Source organism: Pygocentrus nattereri, chromosome 9 (assembly GCF_015220715.1).
Source record: "Pygocentrus nattereri isolate fPygNat1 chromosome 9, fPygNat1.pri, whole genome shotgun sequence".
NCBI lineage: Eukaryota > Metazoa > Chordata > Actinopteri > Characiformes > Serrasalmidae > Pygocentrus > Pygocentrus nattereri.
The window spans coordinates 30,161,222-30,182,913 of record NC_051219.1 but is presented as its reverse complement, the minus strand read 5'-3'; the positions used below and the strand labels follow the sequence as shown (position 1 = coordinate 30,182,913).

General features: G+C 38.8%; 3 protein-coding genes across 3 annotated transcripts in view; 1 reads left to right on the top strand and 2 right to left on the bottom strand.

Annotated features, from left to right (window-relative positions):
* nemp1 (nuclear envelope integral membrane protein 1) overlaps nucleotides 1-1,580 on the top strand; it is an 8,523-nt gene extending 6,943 nt beyond the window's left edge. Inside the window, exon 9 of the mRNA XM_017706109.1 lies at nucleotides 1,138-1,580. Coding sequence (XP_017561598.1) covers nucleotides 1,138-1,354 — 217 coding nt within the window. The 3' untranslated portion in view covers nucleotides 1,355-1,580. The remainder of the gene's footprint in view (nucleotides 1-1,137) is intronic.
* Nucleotides 1,581-9,912: 8,332 nt separating this feature from the next.
* On the bottom strand, nucleotides 9,913-16,382 carry ormdl2 (ORMDL sphingolipid biosynthesis regulator 2). The gene is made up of 4 exons (XM_017707130.2): nucleotides 16,302-16,382; nucleotides 14,645-14,828; nucleotides 13,096-13,247; nucleotides 9,913-11,285 (listed from the first exon to the last, which is right to left on the bottom strand). The coding sequence occupies exons 2-4, from the start codon at nucleotides 14,816-14,818 to the stop codon at nucleotides 11,150-11,152; spliced, it is 462 nt and encodes a 153-aa protein (XP_017562619.1). The 5' UTR covers nucleotides 14,819-14,828; nucleotides 16,302-16,382; the 3' UTR covers nucleotides 9,913-11,149.
* Nucleotides 16,383-17,517: 1,135 nt separating this feature from the next.
* LOC108432174 lies at nucleotides 17,518-19,412 on the bottom strand. The gene is made up of 4 exons (XM_017705840.1): nucleotides 19,119-19,412; nucleotides 18,689-18,787; nucleotides 18,084-18,239; nucleotides 17,518-17,667 (listed from the first exon to the last, which is right to left on the bottom strand). The coding sequence occupies exons 1-4, from the start codon at nucleotides 19,410-19,412 to the stop codon at nucleotides 17,518-17,520; spliced, it is 699 nt and encodes a 232-aa protein (XP_017561329.1).
* Between the last annotated feature and the right edge of the window lie 2,280 nt (nucleotides 19,413-21,692).

The following is a 21,692-nucleotide window of genomic DNA, read 5'->3' as shown; positions in this document are numbered from 1 at the left end:
GCAAAACAAGGTTCTTATGCTGTATGGAAAAACATGGAATTCAATTTTAGTAATTTCCACTATTCCACTATTCTGTTTTCTCAAATATAAAATACAGAATTTCTAAAAAATAAATTGATCATGCAGGCAGAGTGTTTTTTTTTTTTTTTCTTTTCATGGTGTTTGGGGCAGACAGCCAGTACAACCAAAACATTTAGAGCAGGCCAGAGTGAGCTACTAAACCAAACCCAGACATCTATGACCATATAAATATGAAAGAAAATGTACATATATCTTTTAATAGAGTATATGGCATCACAAATAACCAACTATTAAGCTTGTCTGAGCTTTTATGACTTATGTAGTGATGTAATTATCAGAAAAGTAAACAGACATCTTTTCTGTTTGAGGAAATTAGCTGTGCTTGGCTTTTCCATGAACTGTGAATAAACAAGTCTACACCTTGCACAGTTTGCATGGCTAGCTTATTAGCTCACTGAGGCTAATCTGCCGAGGGCGAGTGCATTCCATTTGAATAATCTGCTCCTCACTGTTGGCTCCTCCCTTTCTGCCATGAGTGGCCACTTTTTTGTGTGAGTAGAAGACACTTGTAATATCAGTAATGCGATTAAACGAATGGCATGTAAATTGTGAGCGAGCAGCTGATGTGCTGCCTGTTTTTTTTCCACCACTTACTCTAAGCAACTTGCTACTAGAAGAATGTCCATCCATCCATCCATTTTCGGCCTTCTGCCCGAAGACTGCTGGGATAGGCTTTAGCACCCCCCGCGACCCTGACTAGAAGAATGTGTACAAAAGTAATTGGTTGCCAATTCCTCAGATCAGTCTTACTGGATGATATACCTGTATTATTTGTATGTCATATAATGCACAGACTAAAAAGGAATTAATTTTACTGTAGCATTGATTGGAAACCTATAATTTCTTGCCTGAAGTGGATTGGTTTTACTTCAATGTGCACTGTTTGCTGCAATATCTATCAATACTGGCCAGTACCTAATATGAAAGGAAACAAAGTTGAGACAAGTTGAGACAGAAAACAATTTAGAACTAAGCTCAGCTAATCAGGTTTTAGAACTAGAATTGTCCATTTTCTAAATGTATCTTTGCTTGTATTTACTCTAATACTGTGCTCAGGTTTGCCGACTTCGTAGAAGGCTCCCCTCATCTGATGTCCAATGAAGTATCAGTCCATGCACAGGAGTACGGTTTAGGGGGATCATTCTTCGAAGATGACCTGTTTGCCACCGATGAGGAGGATGAGGAAGAAGGATGGGAGACAGAGGAGGATGACGAGAAACCAAACATCAGCTCACTGCGGAACAGTAACATACATGGAAAAAAAAGCATATAAGCAGATCTGACTTGACCAGTGATCAGAAATGTGAAGACAACTCATGAATGTGATGACAGCATGTGAGTGAAACAAAGCCATACTTTAGGTCAAGGACATGACCGTACAAAAATGTGTGCAGAACAGCACAGAGACTCCAAAGCACTGTTCTCACCAGAAACAGGTGGTCAGTGTATTTCTTTTTTTACTTATTTTTGCTTTATTTCATTAAAGAAGTTGGCCTGTGTTTCTTCTTTGTTCTAACAACGGTCTTTAGATAGTGTGAAGATATTTGCATTGGCAGAAACCTCTCAAATCATCCTTAGGGCTGAAGAGGCTCATGAAACTCGGTTTTATTTGGAGGCGTTTGCATGTTGGTCCCGTTGCGGTGTTTACAGCACAGACATTTACCTTTTTTTTTTTTTTTTTTTTTTTTTTTTAAATGTAATGTTACTCTTCCTTTGTGTTGTTTCATGCTAGAATCCGGGTACATGCTTGTTTTGTTGTTGTTTGTGTAGGTTTTTTAAGGTAGATAATTTGAGAACCTTTATTTACAATTTAGAATTTAAAAAAGTATGGCACAACTTTATTTTTTTATAAATGAAAATAAAAATACTCATGGGCACACTTATTTTCCCGTACTTACAGACTGAACCCAACACTTAATCCCAGCTCTTCTGCTGTTAAGGTTGAACTGTGTACGTTTTCACTGACACTAGGTGGCAGCGAAATACCCCTAAGTATTTTTTAAGTGTGACATGACTGTTAGGTGCAAACCAAAGGTGGGCAGTATGGCAAAAACTACATCTTGGTATTTGAAAATATTAGATGTGTTTCGAAGTGAAGACTGCGGCTGTAATAAGAGAGACCTGGCTAGCTCATCTTAAGTGCTCACTCATGTATATTCAAGAAAGTCTAAGCAGCCTAGCACAGTACTAATACTACTAATTACTACTAATACCACTGCTTACTAATCTAAGCAGTGCTGAATGTTTAAATCTTAATGTTTGAAACAAAGTTAAAATTTACATTTCATTACAAACTAGCAGCATCTGGCCACTCGCAGTTCTTTTTCAAATAGTTTTGAGGACTGAAGGGTGCATTTCTGTTTTTTGGCTGCACTAGGAAGATCCTAAAAAATGGAACAGCCTTTAGTGACATAACAGCCACGAAATGCAGCATTCCTTGTCTGCGTCCTTGGCTTTGAGACGTGGCTGTTTTAATGATGTGCAGTATATATCTATGTATTTTATGGCTTGTGAGCAAATTTCAGGGGACAAATCACACCAACAAAAGTGCAGAGCTACAATATAAGAAAGGTTATTAAAAACTAGGAGCACAGTAATTCGTCCCATTGGAATTTTAAGATGCTATGTGTGTTCTGAGCAAATCAAAGATTTTGCAATTCAAACCGATACATGGAACAAGTCTCTTCGTTTATGAAAATGACAGACACCCTAAATTAATCGAATGTACAGTTTTACAGTGCTGTTAGATTTGTAAATTTGTTTTTTTGAACAGGTCAAATGCTGACAGGACTTTCTAAGATTAAGAACTCACATTCTAATTGGACTTTTATCTGGCAAAACATAAGGTGAAAAGCAATGCTTTTCAAGCAACACAAACCATTTACTCATAATTTGTCGTAAAGGAAAAAGTGTCTATATATCAGAACAAATTTAATGCTTTCTATGACATTTTATGTTTCAGGACAAATAGTCTTTCATTTTCAAAAAAGCATGACAGAATAAATATAAAGGTCAGTGCTAAATATTTTGTCCAGTTAAGAGGTCAATTTCAGGTAGTAATCATTAGGTTAAGTTTCCTTTAGTTTAGACAGCAGTCAGCTACTGTAATAAACTGTCCCAGCAAGTAAGTTTAGCAGGTCAGTCTAAAGGCAGTATGAGGTTTTGTTTTGCATAAGAAATGTGACTCTAATGCACCAAAATGTCTTATTTTGGGAGAAAGAAGTAAAAGAAAAGATGGACGAATTTACTATTTAATTGCCTTTAAGGGTTAATATTTGCAAAATTTAAGATTTAAAAGACAAAAAATACTGCAAGAAGACAGGCGATGTTTCAACAACATGTTGTCATGTTTCACAAACTTCTAAATCCTCTTGGTCCTCTTGCATGTATTCGAAATGCTGATTGGCTCCAAAACAGAACTACATTACAGTACGACTTTGGAGATATAACCTTTTTGTTTTCTAGATAAAGAGTCCAAACACTCATACAACTTATACAAAAACACCTCATATAATGTTGATATATTGTGAATAACTTAATTTAGAAAAAAAGGTTAAATTGAACCTTATAATTCCAACCCTTATAATTCCAAGGGGACTAAGAAGACAAACTCAAACAATTCATAAAAATAAATGTGTGATATACAATAATGTCACAATGGGCTGCAATCCAATCAGCTACCTGCTACTGCACGCCTTACACGTCTTGTTGCCTTCAGGCTCTATAATGGGTCTAAATTACGTCACGCTGTTCTGAGTATATCACAGGTTTCGTCTGTAATATACTGAACATCATCAGGCTGTTGTTGAAAGCAGTTCCTGTCTTTGATTTTCTTTTGTTCCCATCTTCACTGCGTCATCAAACCAGTCATCGCTCATCCTTTTTTACTGTCCCTAAGTGAAAGCATTGTACCTTGAATGAAGAGTTGGTTTGTTTTAAAATCCTATAAAGACTATAAGGGCTTGTCAGTGGTGAATCACCACTGGCATTTCAATATAGTTCGTAATTAGGCTTAGTTCATGTGCAGGAAATCAGCTCAGGACGTAAGACGGTTTTACTGCGTTTTGACATACACAGTACGTCCTTGCATCAGCAGCTGTTTATTTTGTTGATGAAACATGTCTTGGGTCAGGTTCCCAAAAACACTCAAGCACTGAGAAGGTAGAGTAAATATGACTGACTGAACACTTTGTTCACTTAGAAGTGTCCCTTCTGAATTGAGTAGGGGTCGCAATTTCGAATCACAGATGGGCTCATTGAAAAAAAGGGTAGAAGGTTTACTTTTTTTTAATTTAAACTGCATATACTGTCCAAAGGAAAAACAAGTATCCCCAAAATAGTAAATACAGGAGAGAGCAAAAACACTCTTACCTTTCAATGTAAGTCATTGTAAAGACATTTTATTCCAAGGGGTTTTAGAGCATTTTTATTGGTCCATTCATCATGAAATTTTCACACAATTCAAAGGACAGTTGGTGTGTTGAAATGATGTAGAAAAATAAAAATCAACTAAAATAGATATGCATGGTTTACTTTGGCCTCTCCATGGATCACCACCTTATCGTGGTGGAGGGGTTTGCATGCTTGAATGATCCTAGGAGCTATGTTGTCTGGAGCAAAAGCTCCTGGTAGGGTCTCCCATGGCAAACTGGTCCTAGGTGACAGGTCAGACAAAGTGTGATCCATAATAACCCCTATGAAAAGACAAAAACAGGACTTGTGTATCTTGCCCGGAACAGGGTTACCAGGGCCCCACCCTGGAGTCAGGCCTGGGGGAGGGGCTCGCCAGCGAGCGTCTGGTGGCCGGGCATTTACTCATGGTGCCCGGAAATGTTAATTGGTAGTTAAGAAGCACCTTGGTGGCAAGGCTCCAGGGGTGGATGAGATCTGCCCTGAGTTCCTCAAGGCTCTGGATGTTGTGGGGCTGTCTTTGCTGACACGCCTTTTCAACATTGCATGGACATCAGGGGCGGTGCCACTGGATTGGCAGACTGGGGTGGGGTTGCCTCTTTTTAAAAAAGGGGACCAGAGGGTGTGTTCCAACTACAGGGGAATCACACTCCTCAGACTCCCTGGTGAGCAGTGCGGGTTCCGCCCTGGTCGTGGAACACTGGACCAACTCCTCACCCTCTCCAGGATTCTGGACGGTTCATGGGAGTTTGCCTAACCAGTCCACATGTGCTTTGTGGATCTGGAGAAGGCATTCGACTGTGTTCCCCAGGGTATTCTGTGGGAGGTGCTTCGGGAGTACGGGGTACATGGCTCTTTGCTACGAGCCATTCAGGCCCTGTACAAACAAAGCCAGATTTTGGTTCGCATAGCCGGCAGTAAGTCAGACTCGTTCCCAGTGAGAGTTGGACTCCGTCAGAGCTGCCCTTTGTCACCGATTCTATTCATAATTTTTATGGATAGAATTTCTAGGCGCAGTCAGGGGATGGAGGGTGTCCGGTTTGGTGACCTCAGGGTCACATCGCTGCTGTTTGCAGATAATGTGGTCCTATTGGGGACATCAGGCCGCGAACTTCAGCTTTCGCTGGATCGGTTTACAGCCGAGTGTGAAGCGGCCGGGATGAGAATCAGCACCTCTAAATCCAAGACCATGGTTCTCAGGCGGAAAAGGGTGGATAGCCCTCTGTGGGTCAGGGATAGGCTCTTGCCTCAAGAGGAGGAGTTCAAGTATCTCAGGGTCTTGTTCATGAGTGATGGTACAAGGGAGAGGGAGATTGATAGGCGGATTGGTGCTGGGATGCGGGCTCTCATCAGCAGTGATGCGGGCTCTTTACCGGTCTGTTGTGGTAAAGAAAGAGCTGAGCCATAAGGCAAGGTGGTTTGGGCATCTGGTTAGGATGCCTCCTGGACGCCTCCCTCTGGAGGTGTCACAGGCAAGTCCACCTGGGAGGAGACCCTGGGGAAGACCAGGGACACGCTGACGTGACTATATCACCCAGCTGGCCTGGGAGCGCCTCGGAATCCCCCTTGGAGAGCTAGTGGAAGTGGCTGGGGAAAGGGAAGTCTGGGCCTCATTGCTTAGGATGCTGCCCCCGTGACCCGAACCCTGGAGAAGCGGAAGATAATGGATGGATGGATGGATGGATGGATGGATGCGTTTACTTTGGACAGCGATGATATGCACTTATTTAAATGCATCTTTAGTGAATGCCTGTTAGCAAATCTGTCACCACTACTACAACCACTAAACATTATTTATTATTATTATTATTATTATTATTATTAGTGAATATTTATTAGCAGTTCTGTCACTACTACTACTACCACTATATACATTGTAATTTATTATTATTAGTAGTAGTAGTAGTAGTGTAAATCCATACTGTTTAGTAAGCATTTTAGTTTTCAATTTAATCTCAAGTAAATTTAAATTTAATTTCAAGTTAAACTACATTTAACAGTAGAACTATGTGGGCATTGTGATAGTAATGGCATTTTCTTCTGTTTACAAATGAATGGTGCAGTTCTCTGTGGATTCATTTGCTAATATATTAATTTAATTAATTATTTATTTATTTAATTATTTCTGACATGCTGTACCTACAAACAGCAATTTGGCCAACTGAGAGGAAAGTGTGCTATATTGTTATATAGGTCTTCATTCAGGCAACTAAGAGGTTCTAAACTTAAAGGAGTACGCCATCATTTTTCCAGCCTAAACTCTATCTGCTGTTTCTTCAGCATGTGGTTATTTATGATAAACAATCATTTCTTTGAACAGAACAGAAAAATCGTGACTTTAAGCACTCTTATAAACGCCAGTGGGCAGATGCTTAAGTGCCCTGCTGACAAAAACAGCTTAGACCACCATGATTTCTGTGGCAGTTTAGCCATTCACCCTGAATGACACAACTGGTTTTACTGAGGATCAGCTATGCTAGGTGGTCAACAGGCCAACGGCTATTTTACCAAATACAAAGTGTCACTGGGTAATTGGCCATATGCTACAGATGGAGATTATGTTAAAAATGCTGGAATATTATTTTAAGTATTTGCTGCAGCTACAAATTCCGAGTGGTTCGTGACAAGGGAATCCTCTCTGCCAACAGTGATCCCAGAGGAAACCTCCACATTAAAATAGCGAGGGGGCGTAGGCAGGAGGAAACCCAACATGTGCCCACCACATACACAGGGCTCAGTTCTGTGTTACTTGTGTGGGGGAGCACAGATACGCTCCTGGATTACCTGTGTAGGCCCACCTGTGTGTCCTAGGGGAAAACCAGGCGTTTTACATGCTGCCTACGCAGGGGCTAGCCCGATGCTCACCTTCACTGATAGTTGTAGGGGAATCCCCCCTCCTCCCTCCACTGATGCTGGCTATGGCTTGCATGTCTCCCAAAGTGCAGCTGGGCCATGCGAGTTTATCAGGGAAGAACATGACGAGAGGAAAATGAGTCCACCTCCTGCCTCCCGGATTTGCCTAGTGTGTGAAGTGCAGTATATTCATCAGGGAACTACATGCAAATCTCAGTCCACCGGGCTACTGAAGAATCCTGCCAGTCAGCATGGGACAGCAGATGACAGCAATGCAAACAAAATTTGCATCATGTGCTGAGCTGACAGTGATGATCACAAGGAAGTGAGTTTCATCAGCTGCTGCCAGGTTTGAATCTCAGCTGGGAGGAAAGCAAAACCAAAAGCAGAGTGGTATTCACTCTGGGGACACTCAGCGGAGCACAAAAGACTCAGTGTGGCACATTTCTGTTTTCCCACCATTCCTGAACAACAGGCAACGAGCAGAAGAACTCGGTCGGACGGCTGAAGGTCACCTTCCCCACAGCATTTGAATAGAGGTGTTGGGTTCGAGGTGGTGGGCCAGACAGGACTGTTTGAAGGGGAACTGAGTCTGCTGACTGTACACACTCAGGGGAAAAGAAGTTTGGTTTTATTACTGCACAGCGCAGCACTGTCTGCGTGTACAGGGACTTCATTAGAAAGGAAGAGGTGGAAATGTGATAAGGCTGATATTCCTAGAAGAATTCGTTACCGTGTGAAAGAACCAAAACATAAAATGTGGAAATTAAGCAAAATGCCCATTTTCTAAAAAAACATCAGATGGTTCCTCAAAAGCAGGGGTCTCCAACTGCCGAGACAGCTTCATACAGCCCGTCAATTGTTTACAGTCTGTCCTTAAAACCGTAAAATATAAACATGCCATTTTTCATTTATATATATAAAAAATAAAGATATAAAATAGATAGAATTAAAATCGCTGTTTTCAAACAATACCTTTGTATCTCCAACATGGTAAATTTACAGGAGAAGGAAAAGATCCTACTTTACTTTTAAAGGAAGTCAATGGAACCAGATGTTGTTCCAAGTCATTTTGGACCATTTCTTTTGGTCCATTCATCAATTTACACACAATGTAAAATACAAAACAGACATTTTAAATGGTCAAAAACTGAAACTGTTTTTTCTGACAACAGCAATATACAGTATATGTACACATTACACCCACAAAAGCTTTCATGACATCCTGTTCTAAAACCTTAGGTGTTAATATGAAGTTGGTCCGTCCTTTGCAACTATAACAGCTTTCACTCTTCTGGGAAGCTTTCTATAAGATTTTGGAGTGTGTCAGAACTTTTGCTCATTTATCCATTTATGGATCCATTTAATATCCATTTGTGAGGTCAGACACTGATGTTGGAAGAGAGGGCCTGGCTCACAATCTCTGTTCTAGTTCATCCTAAAGCTGTTTGATAGGGTTGAAGTCAGGGCTCTGTGCAGGCCAGTCAAGTTCTTCCTCACCAAACTCACCCAGCTGTCTTTATAGGCCTTGCTTTTTACACTGGGGCAGTCATGCTGGAACAAGAAAAGGACCTTCTCCAAACAAAGTTCCAACAAAGTGTGAAGTGTAAAATTGTCCAGAATGTCTTGGTATGTAGAATCATTAAGATTTCTATACACTGGAACTAAGAGGTCTAGGCCATACCTTGAAAAACAACCCCATAGCATTAACCCTCCTCCATCAAACTTTACACTTGGCACAATGCCGTCAGGCAGGTAATGTTCTCCTGGCATTCGCCAAACCCAGACTTAAACATCGGACTGCCAGATAGAGAAGTGTGATTCGTCACTCCACTGGATATGTTTCCACTGCTCCAGAGTCCAGTGGCATTGTGCTTTACACCACTACCCCCCAAAGCTTGCCATTGTGCATTTCGATCATAAGCCTGTGTGTAGCTGCTCAACTATGAAAACACATGCTGAGATGCTCCTAATGTGGATCTTTTGCCAATGTTGCTCCCAGAGATCCACTCATACCAGTGCAACACACACTAACACACCACCACATCAGTGTTGCTGCAGGGCTGAGAATGATCCAATACCCAAATAGTACCTGCTCTGTGAGGGTCCATGGGGATCCTGACCACTGAAAAAGGGTAAAAGGGGCTAATAAAGTATGCAGAGAAACAGATGGACTACAGTCTGTAATTGTAGAACTACAAAGTGCACCTATACAGTAAGTGGAGCTGATAAAATGGAAAATGAGCGTAGAAACAAAGAGGTGGTCATAATGTTATTCTTGATCAGTGTATAGAGGTTCTTCGTTCCCAAGAAACCTGTTCTGACTTTGTGTGGAGGGCCAAAAAGGCAAATCAATATACAAATAAGTTTCAAAAATGTATTTTATAACATTGCACTATATTTCAGTATGCATACATTGCACTATATTTCACCTCACAGGCCAACTTTGGCCAGCCCTGCTACAAAACATTAGTGTTATTAGCATTTGCAGTCAGACCACTGATCAGTCTGTGCATGCTCTAAATTACTAGGCACAGTAAACCATTCCATTAACCAGCTTTACAAGTGGTCAGAAGTTCAAGTTTTTATTGGATATTAAATGGCCCTGGTTTTTCCAAAGGAAGTCTCATTCTTAACTTTCTTTACAGTAGATACACAAGTACTAACATAAGTAATGACAACATTTAAAAGGACCTATAATGGACAATATGTACAGTATATAAATCCCCACCCAAAAACCAATAATATCCCTAAACTGATGTGGGGTTTAACCTATCAATATTCTGAAGTACATTTTTGTGTGTGAAAATACATAACCTAGCATGTATGGCACCAAATTCAAAACGGCACGTTTTATTATATCCAAAAACTGGAATACATGCAAGACAGCACGTTTTGTAAAAAGAAATAAAGCTGAATATTACATGGTTTAGAGAAAAGCTGACATCAGATCATATTTTGTTCATTCCTATAACAAAGGAGTCACATGTGGCAGTAATACAGCTGAAAAAAACATGGAAATGACCAATATCCACAAAACAGTCTTACAAAACAGTCTTATGCTTTGAACACTTAACTCTAACCTTCTTAGTTCTACCATGATTTGAATGTAAAAAGTAATCCACAAACTGTTCCAGTAACACGTACGCACCACAAATCCATGTTTTTCAAAGGCTGAACATTGCAATAATTTATAAATAATATTTTAAAAGCTGCATATAGCACAGGGTCCAAGACACTTTAGACTGAAATATCAGCATGAGTCTAAAGGTTCCCAGGAGTGACAGTTTAAACGGATACAGTGGAAACAATGAATAAAAATTTGGTGTCATTGATTAACATTTTGTGATCATTTAATTGTTGATCATTTGATTAGGTGTGAGCAGGTCTTTTGATTGGGAGAGAATATTTATCAAAATCAAGCTAGCTTTCTTCTTCTACTGAAGGTCAAGCAATTCAGCACTACACCAGATCCAGGCATCTTTTGGGAACTCTGAAGTGCTGGAATCAGGAATATATAATGTATTGCTTGATATTATAAAAGGGCGCACTGCCTGCAGTGAGATCTGTTAAAACTCATTCATTTAACCTGCATTTGGAATGAATTCATAGTATGGAATGAAAAGAAAAAGAAAAAACACTACCACAAATCCTTTTTGAAACAGTGTACAATCTCAGTTCTAGGGTGAACTAGGTTGAGATCCAGCTTGGTACAAGAAAAGGTATTAAGTTAGAGGACAAACCAATGAACTACATTCTCCTCTACTGCTTCCTTTATCTCCTCAAGCCTTTTTTGAGAGTCGCCTCAGTATTTATTGATCCCAAACAGACGTACTCCATGGAACTGAGGCAGCTTTGGAAGGAGGACACTGAGTAGGGAGCCAGTGTTGATTAGAAAGTGGGTGGCATCATATTTGGTGTAAAAGCTGGCCAGAATGTACCTAGAAGAGAATAAATGTTGAATTTACAGGAAGATAGAACTTTTTTTTTTTTTTATAAATTCAAATTAAACATCACCCCAAGTAAAGCCTTAACAATAATGGTGCAATATACTCCTCAGACCCATGTGTTTTATGAAACGCAGTTAGTGCTGTGTAGTAAATAACAATTCATTTTTTATTATTGCTGGGAAACATATTTTTTTAGTATCCACCATATCGACATTTGGACTAGTTTTATTTTAAATGAACTGGTTTATTATAACCAGTGTGGCAAGGCAAAGCTGTGTCCTGTGTTTACTGCGTGCACATTTGCATGAAAAAACGATCATAGTATCTGGGAACTACCTAAACTTCTACATGAATGCCTTCTAAAAGGTTTAACAAAGCTGTTATCTTCATTCATAAAAGGCTCTTTCTTTTTTATTAACACGAAGAATGCGCAATGATTTACTGTATCTAAAATGAGCAAATGGTTTAAACAATCTACTGATGTAACAAAATACATGATAATGATGGATTGAATACAGGGCATCTGGAGTCAAGTGCTCCCATCAATTCTGACAGCTCTGACCTGCTCTCCAAATAAAATAACTGTTTTTTAATGGATAAAAACACAAATTTTGGTGACCATCTCTTCAATGCTGAGTTGAGGATCCCAGCTAAGGAGCTGCAAACATCACATGCTCATGGGTCTCAAAGAGAGGTGTTCAAGGGGAGTTATCACAGACAAACCACTGCTGTCTAAAACAAGCTCTACACTTGGTAATTCAACTTTGTCTGGTTGCTGTACATACACAAGAAATGTTCTAGTTTGGGTCTGTTACACTGAGGATAATAAATATGAACCTTTTTTTATTTTGCATATTTCATGCACCTAAACACAAACATCAAGTAAAGTGAAATCAATTAAATAAATAAATACTTTTTTTGCTGCCATTTATGTTTTTATGACAAGATAAAAAAAAGAAAACCTAATAAATGACAAACCAATAGAAAGACTAAGTTCTTTAGAAATGCATGAAGTAAGTATGATGACGGTCCTGCTTCTACAGCTAGAATACCTGGGAAAAAATACCCAGTATATTTGATCTTTGGAATGACAACTTCACATCAAAGTTTATCAAATCACGCATCTCCCAGCTCCCAACACTAGTGGTGTGCAATCCAACTCATTTTATATATAAAAGACTTTGGCTGAAACTACTGACATTAAAGCTGTAAGCTTACATTTTTAGGTGACAGCACTAGTGCTGCTTTCATGTTTCAAAACAGCCTGGATGTTCATATCCTGGGAGTAACAGAGGGTGCCTCAGGCGAGGTAATGAGATAAAACTACAGCTAACTTGTACAGCCCTGGATGCTGATAAGGACTACTTAGGTTCTTCTTGTGTTCTCCTCAACAATGTGTCAACATGCTATTTGTGAGGGAAATATATTTTTATGCCCTTAACAACACACCCTTGGCAACGCACTAACATTCAAGCACTCGTAACATAGTATTATATAAAAACATACAAGTAAACCAGCCACATTTTAATGTATTTTTTGGTCTAGATATTTTTTCAGTCTCACTGTGATGATAACAAATAACCAGATAGTGATTTCTACACTAGAATACTGGAGCGGTTAAACAAAGATTTAAGTATCAGAGTCAGGAGGACCAATCTGATTATAGGCCTTGTCTTGTCAAAAAGCTTCTATTAAGACAGATGCCAGTGCTTTTTAATTTCATAATTTTGATGAGTAAAAACAACAACAAAAATAACAGCAACAAAGAAAAAGAAAACAACCATGGCAACGTTTAACTCACAGCACTATGGGTGAAATGGTGAGGAATTTTCTTGATGATGTGAACTGGATGCCATAGTCCATTTGTTCCCAGTGAGTAAGCAAACGGGCTTTACCCTGGTCAGGCGTCTCAAATGGAGTACCCTTCACTGTGTGAAGGAACACATACATTGCCTAGAAAAGAAAAAGTCAGAAAAGAGTTTCAATCAAAGTCATTTGATTAAATGTTTTAAGAGTTGATTTATTAATCAGCACTACTGTACATTACTATCTAATATGCACTTAAGGTTATAAAATACTGTCAGAGAGAGATTAGATCTAAAATAATCCACTTAAATAAGGAAAGGGAACAGTTAATGAAAATAAGTGAAAAACAGAAATTTCCAAAAGCAGAGTTAAAAAAAAATTATTAAAAGCTACAGAGATAATGGGACTAACAACCATGCACCTGCTAAACCACCAAAACTGTCCCTATAAGATAAACAGCACTTTCATATTTGAGAGAGATGAGAAAAATCAAGCTCCAGTCTCGCTGCAGATCGAGAAGACAACTGTGAGAAGACAACTCAGTGCTATGAGTCTGAAAGGATGTGTAGCTGTCAAGAAAACCTTACTGTGAAAAGAAAATTACCCCCAGAATACCAACACTGGACATGTGGAGGTTAAATCTCTAATGGGTATATCTTGGATTGTGAGAAGCAGAAAATCCAAGAAACATCTAAGACTAAACTCTGGAGGTGGCGAAACATATGCTTGCAGATTTCTATGAAAAACTATAAGCAAGTGTGAAAATGAATGAAAGCTGTAATTAAGGCAAAGGGTCAACAAATTAAATAAAGTTATTGTTAATGCGTTTTAATCAAAGACGCTGCAGTTTCACCAGAGATGTTTTTTTAGATATGCAGAGTAGTTCTGGTTTCACAAGCTCCCTTTACACGGTCACATTGTAATCCTAAGGATTATTTGATGCTGGTGCAGCTGTTTTTGTATGTTATTGGACAGAGCACCAATATGTCCTTTCATACTCTGTGTGCTGTCTAGAGTACCAGACGTCTAGCATCTGACCCCAAAAAAAACCTAGGGAAAACCAAGGACAGGCTGCTCATCAAAGAAAAACAAAACAGGATTCCAGAAATGAATGAAGACTGCTGTGCTGTTATACAAAGTGCCATCAGGGAAGTTTTTTTTCAAAACAGAAATCCCCAAAATGTATAACCAACACATTATTGCTATTAAATTACTTTCAGAACACTACATGTATCTTATGCATGCACATTTTTTTCTTAATACAATGTTGTAATAAGATTGTAAACTGTGATTAAGCATTATGCAATATTTCCATAATATCATAATATTTACATTGGCAGATTGCTAGTGTCCATGCACAAGAACATCACATGTAAAATAATATATAATATAATAACTGTAAACCTACAAAGTGGACCTATATGGTAAGTGTTTCTGAACAACTGGCCAATGAAGTGTTTCTAATAAATTGGCCTGGTACCTTGTACACGTTAACTACGTCCCCATCAAGAAAAAACTTTTGAAGTAAAAGTGCATTGACTGACCAGATTGTGAATCACGTTTGTTAGGGTCCATACTAGTGACACACTGAAGAAAGGGATGCTAAGCAAGACGACGTGCAACACGATGGTCATCAACAGGTATGTCAGCCAGATCCCTCGGCTGTTCATCACCCGAGTGTTGGGATTCACTTCGCTGTGAGCTACGCCCACATTCATCCTGAAAGAGCTGAAAAACAAGGGGGGGGGGGGGGGGGGGGGACATGAAACATATGCACACAGGCTGAAAGTATCTTATCGGATCTTCCATATTTATCTCAAACCCCTAAACCAATACGTCAGAGATCGCAGCTGTCTGCGTTTTACATTTCTTGTTTCATGTCACCAGAAAAGAGCCCCTGTCTCCTTAGTCATGGTCCTATCAGTGCCAAGTGTTTGGGCTCTTTTTACTGGTGGAATGACGCATTACTGATTTATTACATTATTATTTTACTTTTATTTTTCCATGTGAAATTGTATTGTTTTTTTTAAAACATTAGTAGCAAAACATTTGAAACCTAACTTCTATTTTTCTGTTTTGTCTTTTCAGCTTTTTTGCCAACCACAAACACCCTCCACCCCACCCCCCAAGACAACAAGTCTGGGCAGTCCTGAGCAGGAGCAACTAATTAGACGTAAGGTTTTTCGACTCAGATTAAGCCTAAAATTAAACTAAAATTAGTTTTCAATGGTGATTCACCATTGGTACTGCAAATTGCAAATTTACATTAAGACTAGGATTATTCCACAGGAACCCAGGTTACAGTAACTTACAGTTACAACAGAGCACTTTGTCACAGAGGTAGCTGGAGTAGCCTAAACCCTGCCTCAGGCAAAAACACATCTGTGACATAGTCAAGTAAAAGTAAAATTCAAGTTAGAGTAAAAACTTTTCCAAAAATAAAAAAAATGTAAGCGTATAAGGACCTTCTAAGCACATCCAGCACCTGTCATCACAGGAAGGAAAGTTTGTTAGGCTCTATTCATCTCTTTTTTAAACCCATTGGTCCAAAAATATATAATAATGCTACAACGTCATCTGTGTGTCCACTTACAAAGTTGCATGCTGTCAGCATCTTCATAGAGAGAAATTAAACCCAAGTAATTATGGACAAAATGCAAATGACTGCAATTGAACTTAAGTGGATTTGAATTGAAGTGGATTACTCACAAACACACATAAGTAAAAGTATCATGACACTCAGGGAAGCACAAACGAATCAAATTCACTTGAATAACTTACATGGAGCTGAGTAATATCTAGGTTAACCCTACCACCACCCGCCTCTGATTTAGAGTTCATTAGCTAACTAGTACGTTAGATACAGCTAGTCAGAGAAGCTACATGGGAAGTAGTTTGAGTATTTAGAACAACTACAAGTATTACATGTTTTATTGTTAAATATTTAGATTAGTTCCCGGTCCTTCTATCGGAGGCTGTTACGCTACATAACCTAGCTAACTCTTAGTTAACCTAGTTAGCATAGCGGCGTCTGCTAATGCTAGCTGGGAACTTGTGAACAAACTGCTTCAACCTCTCAGTAACAGCTGCTACACCGGCCTTCGTGTTCACATCGTGCTGTAAACACGCGTCAAACTAGCAAAGGCTATTTCATTTGAAAGCGATAGAGTAAAAGCGAGTAAAACTGTATGAATTACTTACTAAAGAATGTTGTCATCTAACACGACTTTACCGTAACCAGGAAATCTCAAATTTCCCCGTGTGGCCCCGCCCCTCGGCGTTCCTGATTGGTCGATTTTCCTTGTCGGGCTCGCACTCCACGTATTTATGATTGGTCAGCTCCCTTCATTTGACCCGCCTACTTGTGTTTTTGATTGGGAGGCCTTTTATTTCTCACTGTCTGACTGTTTTTGGTTTATTCATTGGTAAACGTTTATTTTATTAATTTCTTTTCACAGTTCCTTTGCGTTATACACTTCTTTTCCTAATGCACGTCCGAATAAAGTCTTATAAAAATGCTCCATCACTCTCCAGATAAGAGGCCTGTTAGTAGCATTTCCATTTCCTCACCACAAAGAGGAAAAAGGAAGAAAGGTTGAGTCACACAGTGATTGTGTAAATTCAATGAGTGAAATTTTTATAAAGTGTCCGGGACTGTCTCCTCTCCTTCAGGTTCTTTAGCTCTGCTAGTTCTCAATAAAGCATTATAAATGAAAAGCTTTAGGACTAACAATATAGTATTTTTTTCTAAGCAAATTGCCCTCTATTGGTGAGTTAACATGCCTTATGGGGTGGTATTTGTTTAGTGTAATTCTGTGGAATTTGACTAATTTGTTTGCTTGTTGATTTGTTGATTTATTTAAATGTATCAGGAAGCGATTCAGACTAATGGGAATGTTTAAGGAAAGCACACCTTCCCTCTCTTTTCACAAACAGGCCTTGACTTCAGATTGGGAAATTCGCTCATATTGACCATGTCATTTCCTCATTGCTATACCACTGTGTGATCTGGGTTCCTTTGAAATGACTGCTTTCTCTTTAGAATCAAGGAAAAACAGCAGCAATGCATCAACGACTCATGTCAGAGAGCTGGAATGCTTGTTCATATGTTTATTGATCATGAATAAAAATATATTTAGAAACGTTCAATTAAAAAAAAAACATCACATACTACAACTCAACATGTCACATACATGGACTAATAAATAACAATAAATATGTTTCTTTAAAATAAATAAATAAAGATAATAAATACATCATATATCACGTAAAACATGAACACATGAACATCATCTTGATGATTAGCTATTAATATAGCCATGATTTCTAATCATAATGTATGAGAACATTTTTTTTATTTAAAACATAGAATACATTTTGACCAACATGGTCAGAGTAAGTATTCAGTTACTCCTATTCATCCTTTATTGTGATGGTGAGACAAAAAGTTGAAGATACGAGCTGTTAGGATGGAGAAGGAATACAGTCGGTCCACGCTGTCACGACACAGGAAAACTTCGCTCATCCACTTCTCCAATTTCAATGGCTCTTGAGCTTCTACTTGCTCCTGTGGAGTCAGAGTTTTATGTTATTGGGACAATGGACATAGAAGTATAATACCGAAGCAGCAATAACTGCAAAAACGCCAGTTCAATTAGCCCCTTAAACACTAAAGGTCAGTACATGAGGGCACACTTTAAATCCTCATTCCCATAACTACATAACTTACATATTCCTTTCATATCACTGAAAATGCATAGTATTTGTTGCATAATACATTTTAAGATAAAGCCCTAAAGTGGCTTAAATCCAAACTTTCATTCCTCATTTCTACATTTTAAGAATAACTCGGCCAGTTTGTGTTGTTGCAACAGGCCTGGGAATTTAATGAGTTTAACACTGAACACCATCTAGCTGAAGTTAACATGTCCCATCTATCTACATTTAAGAATTATTGAGATATTCATAAAACTATAGGATTACCTTCAGTGCACGCAGGAGTTGTGTAGTTATGTTAAAAACATCAGTGGCACTGGCTCGCCATTTACTGCACTTGGTGTACTCTTCCCGAAACAGTCCATTGTCCCCAAAGATCCTGCTGTAGTTTTTCAAAGCAAGAATGACTTTCGACAGGCAAGGCTGGAAGAAACAAAGTACATGGAAGGAATGAATGAAACTGATTTGTTTGATGGGAAACCTTATAATAGACACAGTCCACAGTTTCATGGATACAAACAAGGATGACAAAAAGATGGTTTGTATTCTCATCATTTTTGCTGTTTGGTAAAATAGATTCCACAGTGTTGGTTTAACTTGGTTTCATTAACTGCTGGAGTCTCAATGAACTTACTATTTTAAGGTAACCAATTAACTCATTTTTGTCATCGTTTTTACAGTGTGAGCCATGTTTAACTTCCACGTCATTGTTGATTTTCAGATTAAGTGGTGTTAACTATTTATACATTTTGACATATCATCATTTCTAACATATTTTAAATATTTCCGCTGTTCTTAGCATTACCACACAGCATCACTCAACACTACTGAACTACCTCCTACAGCACTCCAGCTGGATCCACTGTAATTACCTCTGCATTGCTCTGAAGGCTGTCAGGATCACATTTGTCCTCAGGACGGATCATCAGTGGAGGGTCACTGACTACAGCCAGCTCGTTTGGGATCTCAACCTGAAAACAGTAAAAAAAGAACATGTTTGCATGTATGTCTATACATTATATATATATATATATATATATATATATATATATATATATATATTATTATTATTATTATTATTATTAGAAATATGAAAATGGGGGAAAACAAGAATGAAGTCATATCTTTTGCAGGTATGTTATAAGTATACCATGGACAGACAGACACAAAGACAGATAGACAGACAGACAGATTGACAGACAGACAGATAGATATATGGACAGACAGACACATAGCCAGATATATAGATAGACAGACAGACAAACAGATAGATAGATAACGGTTCATCCAGTATAATCTCACCTCTCTGTATAAGTATCTGGCTTTTTCATTGAGCTGCGTGGCCAGGGTTCTCCCTGCGCTGTAGTCCAGGTGTCTCTTGGTGCGCGCTCCCGCTGGAGCCCCGTGCGCGCACTCGAAAACAAGCGCTAAGAGCGCTGCGACAATCGCGAGACACCGAAACGATCCCATGTTGTTGTCTTGTAGTTGTTTTGATCGAGGGTCCTCCAGGAGTAAAGTTGAGCTCTGTTCCTCCTCGCCGTGTGTTTGTGTGCAAGTTTCTGCACGAGTTGATCTCCTCGCGCAGCTCTGCCTCATTATATACGGTACGGCCGAACGGTGAGTCACGCGGAGTTTCCCCGCTGCTGCTGCTGCAGGTTCGCCTTCGAATTGTTTGGCTCCCGTGTTCATAAAAAATCACAGTATATACTACGCGAAGGCAAACAGTTGAAGAGGTGGACATCTGCTTTCATGGTTATGAACTCTAATTAATAATCAGAACATAACCGATGTTCTGACACATCAGAGGTCCATCCATAAATAGATCCGTCCATAAATGCATATATAAGACATAAGAATTCCGCTTACGTGTTGTTATTTTTTCTTTACTTTTGCTTGCGTGTTAAAATTAATAGACAGTAACATAGACAGTAACACTGACTATTTCGTACGCAATTCTTAGTTACTGAGGTAAATCTATTTAAGATCGGTTCGTTTAGAAATTAACTGGAGAGCCTTTTGCTGAAAATGCTTCCCGGCATTCTTAGCGGTTTTACAGGTTTCTCTAAAAAGAACCGTTGACTACTCTTATCTTTTTATATAGAAATAAAAAAATAACTCTCTTTGCAAAGTGTTATTTCGAGTCATAGCGCACATAAATGCAATTTATAAATAGGAAAATACGAACATAGCGTTATTTTCTGTTTACCTCTGTGGCTACAGCTATTTGTGTCATTTCAGATATTTTATTTTCTTGGTTAAAATCTTGGCTGCCTTAAAATATTTCATTCAACGAAACACTGATTCATGAAGGTGCTTTCTCAAAATCATAGTCTAACTGATGATATTTTTTTTTCAACAAATTACATGAAATAAAATTCACCATCCGCTGTTCCCTTTCACTACCAACATGGATGCCACAACATCAGGGATGTGGGAATTTCGGTGACCCAGAAGAGATTATACAGCGTGGTGAACTGTGGAGGTGGCAGAAAGCTATTTAAGGAAGCTTTTAAAGAAACTCCGGGTTATATTGTAGTTATTCAGCACTTAATAATCCTAGTGTTAATGTTCAAGCGATCGATTTCTGTACTGAGTAATAGGAAATTTAATATAAGGAAGCAGAATCCCCACTAAACGTGTTGTTTTGGGAATGAGCTACGGAAAAAACGTCTCCCCGAAAATTGTGAAGTCATCCAGCATACCGCGTAGTGGGTTAAGTTTGTTCGGCTAGTTAAGTTCTATCGGCCCCTTTTATAAAATGCTGAGCTGGAAATCATCTGTAATGAATCAACAGAGCAGAATCATAATTTAAAGAATGGGTGAAGAAAGAGGAAAAAAGACGAATTAAAAGCTAAACATAAAGGACCTGAATGGAACTGAGGATTATAATATAAATAACATTAGAACAAGTACAAAACCGTAATATGGGAATTAACGTGCCGAAGAGTAAAATTTAACCCCATTTGACAGCATTAAACTTTAGCTTCTTTTCTGGAAGTCATAAATGTCGTTGTTAGGTCCATCGGCCCACACTGTTCACCACAAAGGCGGACATACATGTTTATAATAAAACACACAGAAACCTAAAGCTGTAACGGTCACTCTGTGTTTAAAACACACCGAGGTCTCGTGAGAAGCAAGTCTCACTCTGATTGGTTGAAGCCGGCGGTTGGCATCTCGTTTCTATAGCAACCAGCCTGCCAACAGTCCCTTTTCCCTGAGTGTTTGTATTTTTCATTTTATTCATTTTTACAGCGTTACCAGACGACGTTACACGGAGAGTAGCTCAGAAGTAGATTTCCGTTCATTAAACACATTTTCTTAGTGAGGAAAATCTTTTTAAATGAAAAAAAAAATCTTTTAAAATGAACTTTGACTCAAGTAACCTATAAAATGCTATGTTAGCTTGTTTGTGAGGAAAGAAATCCTCATTTTTCACATTTTAGTCGTTCGCATTGCTCCCGTTTTTTAGGATTTAATTGCATTCTGTTCAGTTGCTTCAACCCCTCTCACTTTCGAGATTTAACGCCGTCCGTAAATATTTTACGCATCATTAGTCAGTAAATGGTGGTTTAATGGTGGGCGATGACCTCCGTGTCACAGAGATTTCGAGTGAAGCTTTTATGAAGCTGCCTGATATAAAGAGATTGGATCTCTTCTGGAGGATTTCTGACGTTTTCCCCTTTCTTTACGAACTAACGTTACAGCCCTACAGGTCATGCCAGTAATATGATGATTTTGCCTCTTTCTGCAATCTCCAGATAACCTGGAATGAAACCTTGATTAATTCACAGTCAAATATGAATATGACTAAGAGAGCAGATCATGCTGTTTAAAAAAACTGTTGCAATTTAATAACATCAGCTTTGGTTGATT

What these genes read in the sequence shown, in the direction of transcription:
- ormdl2 (XM_017707130.2), bottom strand. Translation starts at nt 14,818, where the DNA reads ATGAATGTGGGCGTAGCTCACAGCGAAGTGAATCCCAACACTCGGGTG. An exon ending in CAAACGTGATTCACAATCTG is followed by an intron (nt 13,248 to 14,644) that starts GTCAGTCAATGC and finishes TTTCTTTTCTAG; the next exon opens with GCAATGTATGTGTTCCTTCA. An exon ending in ACCATTTCACCCATAGTGCT is followed by an intron (nt 11,286 to 13,095) that starts GTGAGTTAAACG and finishes ATTCTCTTCTAG; the next exon opens with GTACATTCTGGCCAGCTTTT.
- LOC108432174 (XM_017705840.1), bottom strand. Translation starts at nt 19,412, where the DNA reads ATGAGGCAGAGCTGCGCGAGGAGATCAACTCGTGCAGAAACTTGCACA. An exon ending in GCCTTCAGAGCAATGCAGAG is followed by an intron (nt 18,240 to 18,688) that starts GTAATTACAGTG and finishes TGTTTCTTCCAG; the next exon opens with CCTTGCCTGTCGAAAGTCAT. An exon ending in AACTCCTGCGTGCACTGAAG is followed by an intron (nt 17,668 to 18,083) that starts GTAATCCTATAG and finishes CTGACTCCACAG; the next exon opens with GAGCAAGTAGAAGCTCAAGA.